Raw genomic sequence first — 18,322 nt, forward strand, 5'->3', positions numbered from 1 at the left:
GTGTTTACACCGGCGGCTCTGCGGCCGGGTTCCTTCCGCGGGACGGGTGAGGGCGCTGGGCCCCGGGCTGCGGGGGGCCTCGACGTATGTCCTTTTGTTAGATGGTCCAACGGCAGCGGTGGGGTTGCCACAGAGAGTTAGAATCACTGTCCCACTACTAGCTATCTGTGCGACCTTGTATAAATGACTTCACCTGAATCTCGGTTCCCTCATCTCTAAAATGCGGGTGATAATGCTCCCTTAGGGAACAATTGTGAGGATTAAGTAATATATAGTAACTAAAAAGATCTGTTCCTTCCCCTGTGTTTATCCTCGAGGTGGATGGTACCCTTGAGGATGCTTTGGCATCTTCTGGGTAGCCTCACAGCTTTCTCGCTCGTTTTCTCCACCAGAGGCCTCTTTGAAAGCAGTAGTGGTGACAAAGTGCTCTCCTGGCTTACAAGGTTCTTCAACCTTCAGAGTTTCTGATTCATATTTTGGGCATCCATTATGTGTGAGCATTGGGACAATAGGCAGAAAATTGTAGCGTTTGCTCTTAAGGGTTTCCAGGAATATTGGGGGATACTGAAAAGTAACATGTTTGTAGGCCTTTGCATTGAGGGGGTTTGTGAGAACAATAGAAGAGGGAGTGCCTAGAAAAGGGAGAGGGGACAGAGGAGGTTATATTTAGGTTGGTCTTGGTAGAAGTTTGCTAAGAGACCAAAGGGAAAAGGTATAAAAAGAAGTGAGAGCTTTGTTATGAATGGAAGCTTAATGGAGTGTGCTTACATGTTGGGGATAGGGGACAGGACAGGGCTCTGTCTGGAGGAAAGGTTGGCAGAGGGGGCAGAATGTGAATGGTTTTGTAGGCCAACCTGTGGAGTTTAGAATTATTCATAGAGGTGGTTTGGAGCAGTTGGAGTTCTAACCAGAGGAGTGACTCAATGAGATCTGTGTTTTAAAATGATGACTAGGGTGGCAGCATGGATATTTGATAGAGAGGCAAGAGGTGGGGAACTTGTTGGTAAGCTGTTGTATAAGTTCAAGCAAGAGTTGACAGAAAAGTCTGAAATAAGGAAATGTACAGAAGAGGGAAGGTTGGATGATCTCATTTGAACCTCACAAGAGTCCTACTCGGTTGGATAGTGTTTTTAACGTCCACATTAAAGATGAAAAAATACTGAGGCCTAGAGAGCTGAAATACTTTGCTTTCCATCACAGATGAGTAAAGAGAGGACTCCAGACTCGAGTTCTGGCCTCCTGATGTTGCATCCAGTGTTTTTCTAAAAGTGTCACACTGATTATCTCTCATTCAGTCTCTTGAGGGGTATAATGGAGTAGGAGTGCATTCTGACCTTCAGCCTCTAAAGCTTTTTTTTTTTTTTACAGGGAGAAAGAGAGAGCGCGAAAGAGAGAGGATGTCTCTCTCAGACTGGCACCTGGCAGTGAAGCTGGCTGACCAACCACTTGCCCCAAAGTCCATTCTTCGGTTGCCAGAGACAGAGCTGGGAGAATATTCGCTGGGAGGCTATAGTATTTCGTTTCTGAAGCAACTCATTGCTGGAAAACTCCAGGAATCTGTTCCAGACCCTGAGCTGATTGGTGAGTTTCCATAAACTAGGGATGAACTATTACTCTGATCTTTTTGGGCAGGATACTTCTGGAATTACAAGAGGAAATAAAGAGCATGGAATTGGTTGCCTCATAATGTTAACACTTCATGGAAGTGAGTATTGGGCAGATCAAAACACAATCATGCAATGAAACTGTTGTTTGCCATTTTAATTACATATATTGAACTACCTTATACAAAGTTCTTAAACTGAGATATTGTTGACTTCTTTGAAGGTGCAAAAATTTGAGGTGGGCAGGGAAAGGGGTTAGTTGGGGGAGGCTGCCTAGTATATGGTATTTGAGGAAGGTCTTAAGAAATGATTAGAAGGATTTTTGTTTGGTTAGTTGGTTAGAGGAAAGACAGAAAAGGAAGCAGAAGGTGGCAAGGTTATTCATACCACTTGGAGGAAAGAGGTTTTTTTTTTTTTTTTTAATTGTGATTTGAGTGCAAGTTTACAGAGCAAATTCATTTTCCATACAACAATTCATACACATTTTGTTTCATGATGTTGATTGCAATCCTTATAATGTAACAGCTCTCTTCTCTCTTCTTCCCTGTGGTTACCTTTTCTTTGTGTCCTTTTTTCCTATGCATTCTTGCCCTCTGAGCTATCTCCCTGTGCAAATACTGACCTTCTGATCTCTCATGGTTGAGTGTTCTATGAAGTGTACATACCTGGTATAAATGTTCACCTTATATGCTTGTCTATTATTTGGCTGGAAGCCATGAGAGTGAGTTCAATTCCAGGCCTGAAGGGTGACTAAGGCCCATAGTCTTGGGGGTTTTACCAGTCTCTATCAGACCAGTAAACCTGGTCTTTATGATTTTGAGTTTTGTTCCACATTTTTCTCCCACTCTCAAAGATCTCCTATTTTGATCCCTTGCTAAGTGGCTGAAAGTGGTAGCTGGGCACCATCTAGTTCTGGTCTAAGGATCATGTTAGCCTGAGGTTCATATGATCTACTAGTCCCTTGAAGTAATTGTTTCTGTGTGTCTGGTTTTCTTCATTCATCTTTGCTCCAGATGAGGAAAGACCAATTGTTGCATCTTAGATGGCTGTTTGCAAGTTTATAAGACCCCAGTTGCTATTCACCAAAGTAGGATGTAGAATAAGGTTTTGTGTAGTGTGTTATATCCCTCATAGTTTTTTTTTTTTTTTTTTATTTGTTGTTGAGAACTGTTTGGGTTCTCTTGTGCTGCTATAACAGAAATACTACAAATTCATGGCTTAAAAAACAAGAATTTATTCTTTTATGGTTTAGGAGGCTAGAAGTCCAAATTCAGAGTGTTGGCTCTAGGGGCAGGGTGAAGGCCGCTCGACCTTGGGCTTCAGCTCTGCCTCTTATTCCAGGCCTACTGGAGCTGGAGGTGTCTCCTAACTCAGGTAGCTGCTGGCTGCTGAACCCTAAGTCAGCAGGTAAAATGGCAGAATCCCAAGATCGATAAGCCAGGACTCAGCCAAATACAGGATCCAGATGTGCCAAAAAGCTAGATACTTTTTCTCAAAGCTTTTCTATAATTACTGGAAGCAGGCCATACCTTGAAGGCAGCTAATTAGCTGCTCACAGCAGATATCACCGTGAAGTTGATTCCAGTCTCATCATGGGGAATAACTGCATCCAGTTGCCCAGCCAAAGTGAAACACAGTGTTAACTACCACAAGAATATACACAGCAAAACATTACCAATTCAACTGTCTTTACACGTACAACTTAGTGACATTGATTACATCCTTCGAATTGTGCAATCATTCTCATTCTCCTTTTAGGAGTTATTCCTTCCCCATTAATAGAAACTCATTGCCCTTTTGTTGGGGTTCCTATCCAATCTTTCTAGATGCTATTGTCACTTTGATCCCCTGTAGAGAGTTCTTAAAAGAGATGCTGAAGGCAGACAGTTTTTACTAATTAAGCGGAACTGTTGTTTGGTTTTAAGACTTCAGAGGATATTTTTGGTTCTAAGTTTTAAAGATTATTTCAAGGCAGTAGTTTCAGAGGTGTATCCAGCCCCCAAATGTTGTAATTTTTAATAGCTTAGGGATCCAATTGGCCAAATTTTTCCGTCATTCTGGTACTGGGTTCATCCTTTTTTGGTTGTTGAATTGTTTTCCATTTGTTAAAATTGAGCAGTTGTCACAATGTTAAGCTTTAGGACTTTCCTGTAGACAGATTCTGTATAACTCCACTTTGTAGGTTTGTTCTTACAAACAGTTATTAAAATAGATTTCTTAAGTAAGAGTACCTTTTACTCTGCCATCTATCCAGTCAAGATAAAGTTCTTCGAGGATAGAAACCAACTTTCTAAATTGTTTTGAGGAGCAGAATATAAACAGACTGTTCCTTTTTCAGATCTGATCTACTGTGGCCGGAAGCTTAAAGATGACCAAACCCTTGACTTCTATGGCATTCAACCTGGGTCCACAGTCCATGTTCTGCGCAAGTCCTGGCCCGAGCCTGATCAGAAACCAGGTGAGTGAGGGGCTGGCTCTTTAACAGTCAGAGTTTCTCTAATATCCGTAAGGGAAGGGTCTAGTGTTCTCAAGGCATGAGCTTGGGTGGAGCAAAGGGATGATTTACTGAAATGGTTACGAAAGATATTGTTGCATATTGGTAAACAAAGGCCAGTTTTGAACTTCTTACTGCCAGCACCACATCTCTACTTTGTAAGTTCATTACCCACTGTTTTCTAATGAGATGGGAAGTGTGTGTCTAATTTAAAACTCTTTTAGGTTAAAAGCTTATTTCTCAGTGAACTTTGTATCCTGTTGTTCTTATTAGAAAGAAGTTGGAAGCTTCCTGCACTCATCTAGTGCTGTAGTTTGTTCTCTTCTTACAACCACCTCAGGTAGTGGTTTGCTTAGTGAGCTAACTCCTGCTGTACTGGTAATTTATTTTCCTGAAGCTTAAAAATACTCAAATAGCATTAAAGTAGCTCTTGCAAAAATTATCCAAAACCTATAATGCCTTTTTGATTTATTAATAAAAGGTACAGTGTGTAATTCATAATTTAAAATTTGTGTTTTAAATTACCTCACCAAGAATAAAGCTGAGCTGTATAAAAGAGATTAGTTTTGTTAAACTGGCGTTTTGACCTAGTTTTAAATGTTCATGATTACTGTGATTAGTTATCAGTTTGAAATTTAGTCTGTTTTTTGATCCTAAACATAAAGGATAAAAACATCTTTTGCATACTGATGGGAAGTGAGAAAGAAAACAGCCCCTGATGTCTGGGGGCTGACCTGGTACTTATCAGCTAGGTCTTGGTGTTCTCAAGTTGAATATAAATGGTATCATAGATCATCAGCATCAGACCAGGCCACTTACTCTGAGCCTGTGGTGGATCAAGACTAAAACAAGATTCCTCTCATGTTTGAACTCATACATAAACATTGTTCAAATCACGAAAATGACCAGATACCACTCTATCCTGGCTAATATGAGCAACTGCTGCTTCTTGAACAGTTACAGCTTTAGCTTTGCTTTATTTAGTTTTCCATCCTTCTGAAATAGCCAGTCATAAAGTCAACCCTACTTCCTGATGGCATCCAATCCAGAGCAAAATCCCTCTTCCTTAAACTTCTCCCAAAATCACCCAACCAAATCCTGTAATAAGTCCTTTCACTACCTTCTTGAGAAGCCCTGTGGCTCCCCATGGTGTGCATTCTGTTTGTCTATAAAGAGCATAAACCCAACCTGTTCAACTGTAGGTATGCCCCTGGTGGTCTTTGGCTCAAGGGCATTCATAGAAGGGAGGTAACATTTGTTGCTTCTAAGAGCTAGGTTTTTTTTCCTTTGGTATCTCATTTAATCGTTCATTATAGTGGTTCTGCAGAGTAGGTAATAGTATTAACATTTTATAGATAAAGAAAAAGAATTGGAAAAGTATTTATTTCTTTAGGGTCACCTACTTAGAAAATGAATACCAAAGACTGGGATGTGAACCCAGGCCATCCTGCCTCAAGAGTGTGTGTCCTTCTACTGGGCTGGCTTCCTCCCACTTCTAAAGGGTGAAATTAGCTCAGAGATATTACTGAGACAATCATTACTCTTAGCTGATTATCAGCTTAAGATATTAAGCATCCCTCCCCTCCTCTACTTTTGGCTAGAGATTTATTCTTGATATACATGAACTTTTTATTGGAAGATGAAAATGAACCTTTAGATCTGAAAATAAACTGTTTTTGTAAATGTATTTTAGCTATTTTATCCCTGAGCACTTCTCTTCTAAGCAAGTATATTTCCTGGTCCTCCACTGGATTAGAGCCTCCAGGAGGAGGTCTTGTCAGTCCCACCTGCATTCCTTTGGTAGTTCTCCACGGCCATTTACCAATCCCTTCAGGATCTCAACTTAGCCTGCTGTTGAGCAGTGATATGTACCCTGAGCTCCAGCCACATAAAAAGACTGCTCCTTAAAAGCATCACATTCTTTTATTCATCCCTGTGTTTGCACGTGTTCTCACTTAGCTTGGAATGCCTTTTCCTCCCCGGGAACATCTGCTTTGCCTTTTCCTCCCAGGGAGTATCTGCTTTACCTTAAAGACTTACACAAACAGTCTCTTCTGGGAGGCAGCATGGTGTCTTACCTTCTCCTCAGTGATGGTTCATGTTGCCTCTGTGTTCTTAATAACCTAGAATCCACATCTTTGCTGTGGCCCTCAGCATGGTATTTTGTAGTATGTGTTCTGATCTCTTTTTCTCCTGCTGTCTTACTAGTTCCTTGATGGCAGACTTTTTTATTCTTTGCATTTCTTCCCCCTGCGTAAAGCTAGACAAGCAGTAAATTTCCGGTACATGCTCGTAGAATGAATCCATTAGATAATTTACTTCAGTTGAATATTTTTCAGGAGACAACCTTCATGATTAGGACTAAAGATAAGAATGAGCAAGTAACTGCAAGGGTGCCAGTGACCTGTTCTGGGAGTGGTGCCCCCTGGTTTGGGCAGTACATAGTCTCTACAGTCATAAGTGGTGGTCCTGGGTAAGAATAACCACTTTTTAAAAAGTATGACCCAGGGAGAACTTCCCACTTCCCTTTCCCCTGTTACCCAAATGTCTTTACCTTTGAAATTGGCTGATGTCCTAAAATAGTTTTGTAACCAAGTAAAATTAAGGCAACTGCTAAACTTCACCACATATATGAATAATAGTTATCCAGAAATCAGAAAGACAATTTAAGGTCCCAAAAAAACATATGCTGTGAACTATAGGGAACTCTAGTGGCATAGTGCCTAAGGCATTTGACTGCTAACCTTCTGGTTAGATCTGAAGCCAGGTTCAAACCCACCAGCCACTTGGAAGGAAGGTTGGGCAATCTACTTCCGTAGTGATACTGCCTCGGAAACCCAAGGAAGGGTTGCTATGAGTCGGATTCGACTCAACAGCAGTGGGTTGGTGGGTATGAACTATAGGGTGAAAGTTTGTTAAGAGCCTTAGAAGTACAGTGTTTTTTTTTTTTTTTTTTTGGTCCTTCTTGTATTTTAAGTTTAGGACAGTTTTACAGAAGTGTGAAAGAAAATATCAGAGAGGAAACAGTTACCCAGGATCCTGTCACCCTTCTTAAGTGCTGATCTTCTTATCCCCTTCCAGTCACAACCATATGGACACTGACACATTTTACATAGTTTCAGCAGAATACACATACAACTTTGTTCTTTTTCTTTCTCTTAACATATTGTGTCAACATAACTCCATAGGGTTAAGATGGTCTGTAGCACTTATTTTAAATCACTGCATATGAGTCTACTGAGTTGAATATACACCATCCTCCTGTTCAAATGTAAGAAGTCTAGAATTCCTGCATTGGGATATTGACCAAAGCATTTTGTTTCATGTGGTAACATTCTTCCCCTCTGCTGGAACTTGAATTGAGTTGCCTGTTTTGTCTAAAGAAGTCTTGAAAAAGAGAGCATTGTTCGTATCTGTGGCATAAATGGGCTTTTCTGAACAACACTCACATGGTCAGTGGGGTGATGTGGAATGGGAACCCCTAGACTAGGCTACGCTTGAGTACATGCGAAAGTGATGTCACATGGGTTGGTGGCAGGGCCAGGGCCTGGGCTGTAGGGTGACTGTGAGTGTCTTATCCTTAGAACCTGTGGATAAAGTAGCTGCCATGAGGGAGTTCCGGGTGCTGCACACTGCCCTGCACAGCAGCTCTTCCTACAGAGAGGCGGTGAGTGTGTATCACGGCCCCCAGCCCCAGACTCCTGCCAAGGACTGCAGGAGAGGGTGTAAACACTGGGAGTGGTATAGAGTGGGATCTGGAAGCCCATTGCCATGGCAACCAAGAGTTCCTTGGGGAGTTTTTGCCATGTCTGTGGGCCTCAGAAGAGCCCTATCTTCTCGAAGACTCTCAGCCAGACGTTGTTGATTCCCTCTGATGCTAATGATACAGCCTCTCCTGATACTGACCTCACGGAATCAATGTGGTTGTAGCCAAAGGATCCAGATACAACTGTTTTTGTGTGCATCATTGTTTGACTCTGGCCAAATTGCCTGCCATCTCCCCATACCTGGATTTCTTCTCTGGGGAAATGAGCTGATACCTTTTTATGAGAGAGGTAGCAAGCAAAAGTTACACAGCTGTGAAATTCCTAGTCTATTTAAACGTGAAATGATAATGGTATAGAGATCGAAAAGGACTTTTGGGGCCTAGCAAAACCTTTGTTGTTGGGCTTGTAATGAAAGCTTTTATTTTGGAAGCGTTAGAACTGTAGCTAGAGGAAAAGATCAGAGATTAAAGGTTTACTGTGGGCTTGCTTTTTTTTTTTTTTTTTTTAAATTATTTATTTTCCTTCCAGTAAACTACAGTTTCAGAATAAAAAGATGTTCATGTGTTACCTGCAGCTGTTGTTCCATTGTGGTGGCCTATGTGCCAGCACTTGGAGGGAGGAAGCACTTGAGCAAAGTGTGGATATTTGTGAAGTGGATCGTGCTGGTTGGGATGCTTAGCCCCCGACTCCATTTCTCTTGCAGGTCTTTAAGATGCTGAGCAATAAGGAATCTTTGGATCAAATCATTGTGGCCACCCCAGGCCTCAGCAGTGACCCCATTGCACTCGGTAAGTGCAAAAATCAACTTAAGGAAGGTAGGAGTTGTTTGGCAAAGGAAAAACCAGGAAAAGGCAATTATCCTAAAGAGACTTTGACCATATTTTAAAGAATCACTGGTCTTATGAGGCAGAGGAGTAACCAAAATGTATTAGATACACCCAGCCTTCTAAGAGCTCATTCTCATGGAGAAATCATAGCCTAAATCATACATGAGGACAACAGCCAAAACCACAGCTGTCAGGGAAGACTTGCTGCAAGCCTTCATAGATTAGGGTAGCACCCAGATATAGGGAGAAGAAGTGGCTGAGGTGTAGTTGGTACCCAGGGTGCGTCTTAAGTGCAGGAAGGACATGGTAAGTAGAGAACATCACTACTAGAACAAGATGTGGTAATAAGATGGCAAGTGCTTGCGTTGTGCTGCTTGGTAGTTTGTTTCCTCCTGCCTCACATGAGTGCTGGGTTGTGCTCCTATGTCCTGTATCCTGTATCCTGGATCCATTATAAATTCATTCTCTGAGGTGAGCCACATTCTTTTTCAGGGGTTCTTCAAGACAAGGACCTCTTCTCTGTCTTTGCTGATCCCAACATGCTTGATACGTAAGTGTAACCATCTTATTAAGAGGTAGCTTATATTTCTTCATAAAGTTGGGCTAGGAGCCTAAGTGCTTCTGACCCCAGAATCCTAAAACCTAAAAGGAATGGATTCTGCTCTTGGAAACCATTCCCAGTCTGTCACCAGGTCTACCTTCTAAATAGGTTGGTATGGAGGTGAAAAAGAGCAAGGGCTACTTGTGGGACGATAAAGCCCAAGGTCAGGGAGCATGTGGAGACTGTTGGGCTAAAGCAGGAATCGGAAGGTGAGGGCTTTGCATGCCAGGCTTAGTTTAGATTTCATTCAATAGATATTAGGGAGCCTTTGAAGGATTTTAAGCTGGTGGAAAAGAGAAACAGATGCATAGATTTATAAAATTTTAGTGCTAAAAGGGACAGTAGATGCTATGTCCCTTTTTTTTTTTTTTTTGGCAAATGAGGAAGCTGAACCCTTCCCTGAAAAGGGAGGGGGCCTGTCACAGGTTGCCCAGTAAAGAATCAGACTAGAGACTGAACCTGAGCTTCCCAGGCCATACATGTCCCATCATGCCATGCTGCCTCTTACCTCATCTGAGGGGAAGGCCGTGGTAGGGAAGAATCTGAAGTGGATCCCAGGAACTGGAGGCACTGCTGCTGTTGCTAAGGGAAAGCAATAGAAGGACAAAGCCTCCTGGAGGAAGGTGCTGAAGACTAAGAAATTTACGGGCTGGCCCAGGAGACTTGACTGTTGTGAAAGCCACCCAGAAGTCCTGTCCCTCGCCATGGCCGAGAGTATTCCCTTCTTCTCAGTCACCCTTGGGTTTTTTCCTGCCAGGTTGGTGCCTGCCCATCCAGCCCTGGTCAATGCTATTGTGCTGGTTCTGCACTCGGTGGCGGGCAGCACCCCATTGCCGGGGGCTGACTCCTCTTCCCGGAGCATGCCCTCCAGCTCGTACCGAGACATGCCAGGTGAGCCCCAAGAGAGTGTAAGCTGGGCCCCTTCGGGAGCAGACAGCACCCGGGGGTGAGCTTTACTCGGCAGCTATGTATAGCTCTGGCAGAGGGCGTTCCTCGGGAGCTCTTGGTTTGAGTCAGGAAGTGCATCTGTCCTGTAATTTTCCAAAGCGAGAGATGAGGATATGAATTTGGAGAGTAACTTGAGCTGAGATTTTGGAGCTGTGCCTGTGCCTTTCTGTTGTTCTTCCTGAAATCTGTTCTCCCTCCCTCAGGTGGCTTCCTGTTTGAAGGGCTCTCAGATGATGAGGATGACTTTCACCCAGTAAGTAGTCTGGCTGCCTCCTTTTTTGAGGGAGATGGTGTCTGGGATGCACTTCTGGCTGGGACCTGGATTCTTTTCTGAACCTGAAAGCTTAGGGAGCTTCCCTAAGAACTATTCCTGGAATGGAAGGTGGGATTTATTGGGGAATTTCACAGTGTTGCTTCCCTGATTCCCGGTGCCTTCTTTCTCCAGAGCACCAGGTCTACGCCCTCTGGCAGCACACCCAGCTCCCGCCCAGCATCCCTGGGATACAGTGGAGCTGCTGGGCCCCGGCCCATCACCCAAAGTGAGCTGGCCACCGCCCTGGCCCTGGCCAGCACTCCGGAGAGCAGCTCTCACACACCGACTCCTGGCACCCAGGTATGGAGAGAGGGCTGGGACTATCTCTTGCAGGCCCCCAAGGGAGAGGTTCCTGCTAGTAGTTTGTCTTTGATGACTCTGGTGTTAGGTCTGGTTTGCAGTGAACTCTGCCTGGACCCTGAGTGGAAATTTCTTATTGTACCTCCGGTGAGGTTTCTCTCACGCTTGCTTTTAGGTTTGAGAAGTCTGGTTTTCAGCACAGTCCTGATTGATTCCTTCTGGTGGTTGAGAAGACTCTCCCCTTACATAATGTGCCCTTCCACATAGGGGCCAGACATCACCTGCTTCAGCATTCCTGGTACCGGGTCCATCCCAACTTCTGAGCCAGCTCTCCCAAAGTTAGGGTATCAAACTGGGTCAGGGGCTTGGATTCCAATTCCTCAGAGCAGAAGAGAATGGAACCTGTCCTGCCCACACGCACAGCTTTTAGGGACCATTATGTGGCTGTTGCACGGGCAAGCCCGTGTTGGGAGGCAGTAGTGAGGTACCTCAGGGGCACCACAGGGTGTGTGTCAGCAGTGGGATCTGCTGTGAGATTGAGGTGTATTGGAGGGTGGCACTGACCACACTGATTTGTCTCTAGGGCCATTCCTCAGGGACTTCACCAATGTCCTCTGGCGTCCAGTCAGGGACACCCATCACCAATGATCTCTTCAGCCAAGCCTTGCAACATGCTCTGCAGGCCTCTGGGCAGCCCAGCCTCCAGGTCAGTCTTCCCCACTTTTTCCCTGTTTTCCATGGGCCTTCCTAGGTACATTGGATTCCAAGCATTTTTCTGCTCTCTGGAGGTTCCTTCCCTTGTGGTGTATTTCTCTCTAGGTATAGCAGGGGTGTGACAATGTGACAGGTGAGGAATGCTCTGAGCAAGGGTTGTTGTCCCTTTGGCCTCCACTCTTATATCCAGTAACCACAGCCTGACACCATTAACTGCCTGGCTTAGAAAGCCATGAGAGTTTTAGTCAAAGAGCCATTCATTTATTCAGTGAGTGTTGACTGAGCATGTTTATACCAGACCTGGGTCCAGACACTGGGGCTAGTTGAGAAAATTGTTCCTGGCCATGCAGAGTCACAGGGAGTTACTGAACTGAGTGAGCAGCAAGGAGAGAAACCCAGCCAGGCTGAAGATGAGGGCCTAGGTCAGCAAAACTTTTCTGAGGAAGGGATGTCTCAGCTGATTGCCAAGGAATTAGTTAGATAAACTGGATGACTGGGACCTCCTAAAAATTAAACAGTTAATGTACATCAAAAGAATCCTCCAAATGAGTAAAAAGAGAACCTAGGAAAAATTTTTTGGCAATGACATATCTGACAAGGGACAAATTTGTAAAACTTACGGAAGACTTCAACACCTCCACAATAAAAAGACAAACAATCCAATTAAAAATGGGTAAAGGATGTGAATAGACACTTCACCAAAGAAGACATTCAGGTTGCCAACAAATACTTCAAGAGATGCTTGAGATCATTAGTCATTAGACAGGTGCAAATCAAAACAATAATGAGATACCATCTCACCCCAGCTATAATAGCAATGATCAAAAACAGAAAGTAACAGATGCTGGCAAGATTTTGGGGAGGTTGGAACTCTCATACACTGCTAGTAGGATTATAAAATGGTACAACCACTGTGGAGAACAGTATGATGCTTCCTTAAAAAGTTAGAAATAAAGATACCGTATGACCCAGCAATCCCATTACTAGGTATATATCCTAGAGAAATAAAAATTGTGACACGTACCCATGTTCATTGTAGCATCATTCACAATAGCAAAAAGGTGGAAACAACCTAAGTGCCCATGAGTGGATGAATGGATAAGCAAACTATGTACATATAACAAAATAGTACACGATATTAAAGAATAACGATGATTCTGTGAAACATTTCACAGAACCTAGAGGACGTTATGCCGAGTGAAGTAAGTCAATCGCTAAAGGACAGTAAGACCTTTAGTGATTACAACTATTATACCAAAAAAAAAAAAAAGGTGAGACCCCTATTATGCAAAGTTAAGAAAAGGTTTACTCACAGAAAGAAATACTCTTTGATGGTTACCAGGGTTGGGAGAGGGAGGGAGGGAAAACCACTAACTAGATAGTAAACATATATTAACTTGTTTGAAGGAAAAGTCAATTCACAATAAGGGGGAGGTACATGACAGTGGAACACAATAGTGTTAAATGCCATTACATACACAGTTGTACAGTAACAGTAATAATTTATGAGTGGATACATAGGTGAATATATATAAGTCGAGCAGGTGTGGGGATGGCATATGGGAGTACACTCACACCATATGTAGGTTTGGCATATGTATTTGTATGTGCTGCAAATATGTCCTGATACGGTGGCTGCGATGATGGGATCAAGTATAGCAGGGATTGTGGGGCTGGCGCAGGATCAGGCAGTGTTTCGTTCTGCTGTGCATGGGGTCGCTATGAGTCGGAAACGACTCGACGGCACTTAACAACAACATAGAGGAAAGCATACAAGGAGTGAAGTTATGAAAACTTCATAGCTATAACCATACACTTTGAATAGGGACTGAGTCATTGGGCTTGAGGGCTTAAGACCATAGTCTTGGGAGATCAGTTGGCATCATAGTCCACAAAGATGGTGTTTTACATCCTGCTTGAGTGAGTACCAACTGAGGTCTTAAAAGCTTCCAAGTGGTCATCTAAGATACAGCTAACTATTAGTGCCTTCCCATCTGAAGCAAAGAAGAGTGAAGAAAATTAAAAACTCAAGGAAATAATTAGTCCAAAGGACTAATGGACCACAGCATCCATTAGCCTGAGATCAAGAACTATATGGTGCCTGGCTCCCCCTACCAACCACTCTGACTGGGATCACAATAGAAGGTCCTTGACAGAATGGAAGAAGAATGTAGAACAAAATCATAAAAAACACCAGACTTACTGGTCTGATAGGAACCCCCCAAGACTATGGCCCTTCGACACTCTTCAAATCTGGAATGGAACTCACTACCAGAGAGCATCTTTCAGCCAAACAGTAGTACTAGAAAGTGAACAGTAACACCCAAGAGGAATGTGCTTCTCAGAACAATCAACCATATGAGACCAAAAGGGCAGCATTTGTCCAAAAACAAAGTTTAAAAGGCAGGAGAGGGCTGGAAAGCTGGGTGAATGGAAACAGGGAACACAGGGAGGAGGTGGGAAGAGTGCTGTTACATTGAGGGGATTGCAACTAATGTCATGAAACAAGGTGTTTAAATTGTTGAATGGGAAATTAATTGTGGTCTCATAGCACATTAATCCAAACCACAGTAAAACATTAAAAAAAAAAAATTAGAGGTTAAACAAGTAGGTAATGGGTGTTGGAAGGATGGTGTCTAGGCAGAGGCAACTACCTGTTTGAGGAAATGTATGGAGGTGTGTGTGACATACTCAAAACTATAGGCCTATGACAAGGGACAAGATTGTAGTCACTTGTTGGCCATAACCAGCTATCCAGAGGGAGCAGATAGTTGGACTTGTGGGCTTGGACCATAGTCACAGGGGACATCAAGCTCAATTGAAATAACATATTGTTGTTAGGTGCCGTTGAGTCATCTCCAACTCATAGTGATCCTGTGCACACAAAAACATTGTTCCACATCCTACTTTGTAGCAACTGGGATCTTAAAAGCTTGCAAGCAGTCATCTAGATACAACGATGGGTCTCTCCTTGTCCAAAGCAAAGAAGAATGAAGGAAACTAAAGATGCATGGAAACAATTAATCCAAGCAACTGGTATACCATGCGATCCTCAGCCTGTACAACTATGAGACCAGAAGAACTAGATGGTGCCCAGCTACCACTGTCAACCACTCGGAGGGGGATCTATGTAGGAGGATCCTGATCAGAGAGGGAGAACGATGTAGAACAAAACTCAAAATTAAAAAGTGGGGGGGATCAGGTTTGCTGGTCTGATAGAGCCTGATGGAACCACTGAAACTATGGCCCCTAGCTGCCCTTCAGGTCTGGAATTGAACCCAGTCCCATGGCTTCCAGCCAAACAAAAGGTGGGCATATGAGCTGAACATTTACATTAGGTAGATACACTCCTTGGAGAGATCAATCATGGGAGAATAGAAGGGCTGTGTATGCACAGGGAGACCGCTCAGCAGGGCAGGAGTGCAGGGGAGGGAAGGACACAAGGAAGAGGTAACTATGGGGATGAAGTGGGAGGGGAGCAGTTGCATTATGGGAAATTATAGTCAATGTCATGAAACAAAGTGTATGTGAGCTGCTATATGGAAAGTGAATTTGCTCTGTAACCATTCACCCAAATCACAATTAAAAAAAAAAAAAACCAAAAACTATAGGCCTAGTGTAGAAGGGAAAAAACAAACTCATTGCCATCAAGTCGATTGTGACTCGTAGCAATTCCCATTGGGTTTCTGAGGCCATCTTCCTTCCATGGAGCAGCTCGTGGGTTTGGTGAGCAGCCAAGTGCCTTATCCACTTGTCACCAGTGACATAGTGGCTGCACCAGTGGGCTCAGGTATAGCAAGTATTGTGAGGCTGGTGCAGGACTGGCCAGTGTTTAGTTCTGTTGTACATAGAACCATTGTGAGTTGAAGCTGACTTGATGGCACCTAACAACAGCAACAACAACAGTGTAGAAGATCCTGAGATGAAGCCAGAGAAACGGAGAGCAGGAGCCTGAGAGTGAGGGGCCTTGAATACCAAGCTGAGAGATCAGACTCAATCTAACCATTCTGGGGAGCAATTCTGGGAGACCATTTACTCTGCTTCCTAGAAAACCCCTTTGCAGCTAAGTGGAAGGAATACGTAAGGGGGGAGCAGGTGTTACTGCACACCACTGTACAGTTGGTTGCTTCATATCAGTTTCCATTTTTCCTCACAATAAGCCTCTGATGTAAGTGACATTCCTATAATTTGTCTAGGGTCACAAGGCCATCAAATAGTAGAGATGATTAAAATCCGTGTTGTTTCTACTACGCCGCAAGGTCCTCGTGGACAGTAAGAGGAACAGGAACACGGCGTGCAGGCAACTAGTTTTGTTTCTTCATCTTCCTGACCTGGACACCTGCTCATTTTACTCTCTAGCTCAGGAGCTCCATTTGTCCTGTAAAATGAATCTGAGTTGATTTGTGTGGTTTTTTTTAAGCCATCCTACCCTTGCCAACCTCTCTGAATTTACATTTCATCCCCCCTGCTTTCTCCTTTCCATGTATGAACACGTTGTTTTTTCAGCTAGGCACTGCCCTCCTGCCGTGAAATGTCAGTGAAGCCAAGAAAGTACTGGGGGGGTTTTCCTTATATCTTTGAAGTAGAGAGAGGCTTTTTATAGCTGAACTGCAAAACCCCAGAAACCATTAAATAAAAGAGTAGTACTTTTTTTGGTGACTTAAAACAACACGAATTTATTCTCTTACAGTTCCAGAAGTCAGAAGTCCAAGAGTAATAAATTCTGAGTTCTCAAAACTGGAAGTTTCTGCCTGGAAAACCAAACCAAAGAATAAGCAAAGTCTAAAGGCTAACAAGAAACTGGGAAAAAGTCTGTAACACATAGTTGAAAAGGACGAATCTCACTGACTTGAGGTCCTAGAAATTTAGAAACAGTAGCCCCATAGGAAAATGTAAAGAGTGTTAACAGACAATTCACTGTAAAGGAAATACAGAGGGCCTTAAACCTGTGAAATTCTTAGCAGCCCCATTTCTAGGTATTTATCCTAGAGATGTATGTGTTTGTGGAAATGACATGTATGGTTAGTCATTGCACCATTGTTTATAACACAAGATGGGAACTAGACCAATTATGGTACATTTCAGGACATCCACAAGGTGGAATATTACACAGTTATTAAAAACTTATTTATGTACTGGCATGAAAAGATCTCTAAGATAGATTGGTTATGTTAAAAGGAGGTGGGGGAAAGGTATAGGATAGAAGTATAAGAAATGGATAAGTAATGTTGTTTTTAGGTGCCCTTGAGTCAGTTCTGACTCATAGGGACCTGTGTACAACAGAATGAAACACTACCTGGCCCTGCGCCATCCTCACAATTGTTGCCATGCTTGAACCTATTGTTGCAGTGACTGTGTCAATCTATCTCGTTGAGGGTCTTACTTTTTTTCATTGACCATTTATTTACTTTACCTAAGTGTGATATCTCCCCGAAGAAACAAGAGGCTTGGGAGTTCTCCTCCCTGCCCCTCCCCTTCATTCTCCTCCAAATCTATTTCTGAGACCCCATCTTCAGGATAGGAGTAGATGAGAGTAAGATTTTTACTACACTCATGTTCAAAAATGAAATAATTGGAAAATGTATTTACCTCCATTTATAGATATAAGTGTGTGTATATGCATAGTTAGCCATTGTATATGTATTTGTGTGTATATAGATGTAGTGTTTATATATCAGAAGGAAAACATGTTACCTAATCTCTTGGAATGTAGACATTAAGTAATTTGTGCTTTCTCTTTTGATCTTTATCCTAAAATTTCCCGTTTTTTATTTCAAAACTTTTAATTTGTTCTCTAAACTCTCAAGCCCGTCTTTTAGCCTTCCTTGAAGCCCCATGTTCTATGGAATTTACATCAGAAACATTGCTATAGATACCCACTTTCCTTAATTTCTCCTGGAAGGATAGGTATAAGTAAGTTGATTTTAGAATCTCTACTAATAGCTTCTGCCTGTTCCTGTCTTTCCACAGAGCCAGTGGCAGCCCCAGCTGCAACAGCTACGTGACATGGGCATCCAGGATGATGAGCTGAGCCTGCGGGCCTTGCAGGCCACTGGGGGGGACATCCAGGCAGCCCTGGAGCTCATCTTTGCTGGAGGAGCCCCCTGAACTCCCAGCCCTGAGCAGGCTGCAAAGGCTGCTGCCCATGGGAGGCACTCATGAAGGTGCCACCATCTCTCCTCTCCCCAATACACCTACCTGATAGTTAATCCTCTCTACTTTGTCTAGTGTGTGCCCTTTCTGGCTGGTTTGAGCCGGTGGAGTCAGCAGGGGGGTGGGTCTTTGGTGCTGTGGTATCAGGTCACTTGCTGGCCCCTGGTTCTGGGCCTTGGATGGAGAATTTTGTTTTAATTTAATTTATTTTTAAATTTTTATTATGATTTGGGTGAAAGTTTACAGAGCAAATTCATTTTCCATACACCATTTATACACATTTTGTCTCATGACAATGACTGCAGTTCCCCACAATATAACAGCTCTCTTCGTATTTCCTCTGGTAGTTACCTCTTCCCTGTGTCCTTCCCTCTCAGGCATTCCCGCCCCCGAGCTGTCTCCCTGTTCTCCAGTGATTGATTGATCCAAGTAGTGTATCTACCTGATAAAAATGTTCACCATAGATGGAGAATTTTAGACAGAAGTCATGGGCTTCAGCTATTTGATGTCCACATTCACTTTCAAGAAAAGTTTCTAGCTGTAGCCCTGGGACCTTTTGACCCTTTGGGGTATGGCATACTCAGGGTGTGCCCAAGGCTAG

At 43.2% G+C, this 18,322-nt stretch overlaps 1 protein-coding gene across 1 annotated transcript; it reads left to right on the plus strand.

Moving 5' to 3' along the window:
* Positions 1–1,373: 1,373 nt before the first annotated feature.
* UBL7 (ubiquitin like 7) lies at positions 1,374–17,676 on the plus strand. Its single transcript, XM_007948966.2, has 10 exons — positions 1,374–1,581; positions 3,943–4,062; positions 7,683–7,765; positions 8,569–8,653; positions 9,185–9,242; positions 10,051–10,184; positions 10,445–10,494; positions 10,687–10,854; positions 11,438–11,560; positions 17,539–17,676. Exons 1-10 carry the CDS (start codon positions 1,398–1,400, stop codon positions 17,674–17,676), a joined length of 1,143 nt encoding a protein of 380 aa, XP_007947157.1. The 5' UTR covers positions 1,374–1,397.
* Positions 17,677–18,322: the final 646 nt, after the last annotated feature.

Source organism: Orycteropus afer, unplaced genomic scaffold, assembly GCF_000298275.1.
Source record: "Orycteropus afer afer isolate SDZICR_OR568_19922 unplaced genomic scaffold, OryAfe1.0 scaffold00233, whole genome shotgun sequence".
Classification (NCBI taxonomy): Eukaryota; Metazoa; Chordata; class Mammalia; order Tubulidentata; family Orycteropodidae; genus Orycteropus; species Orycteropus afer.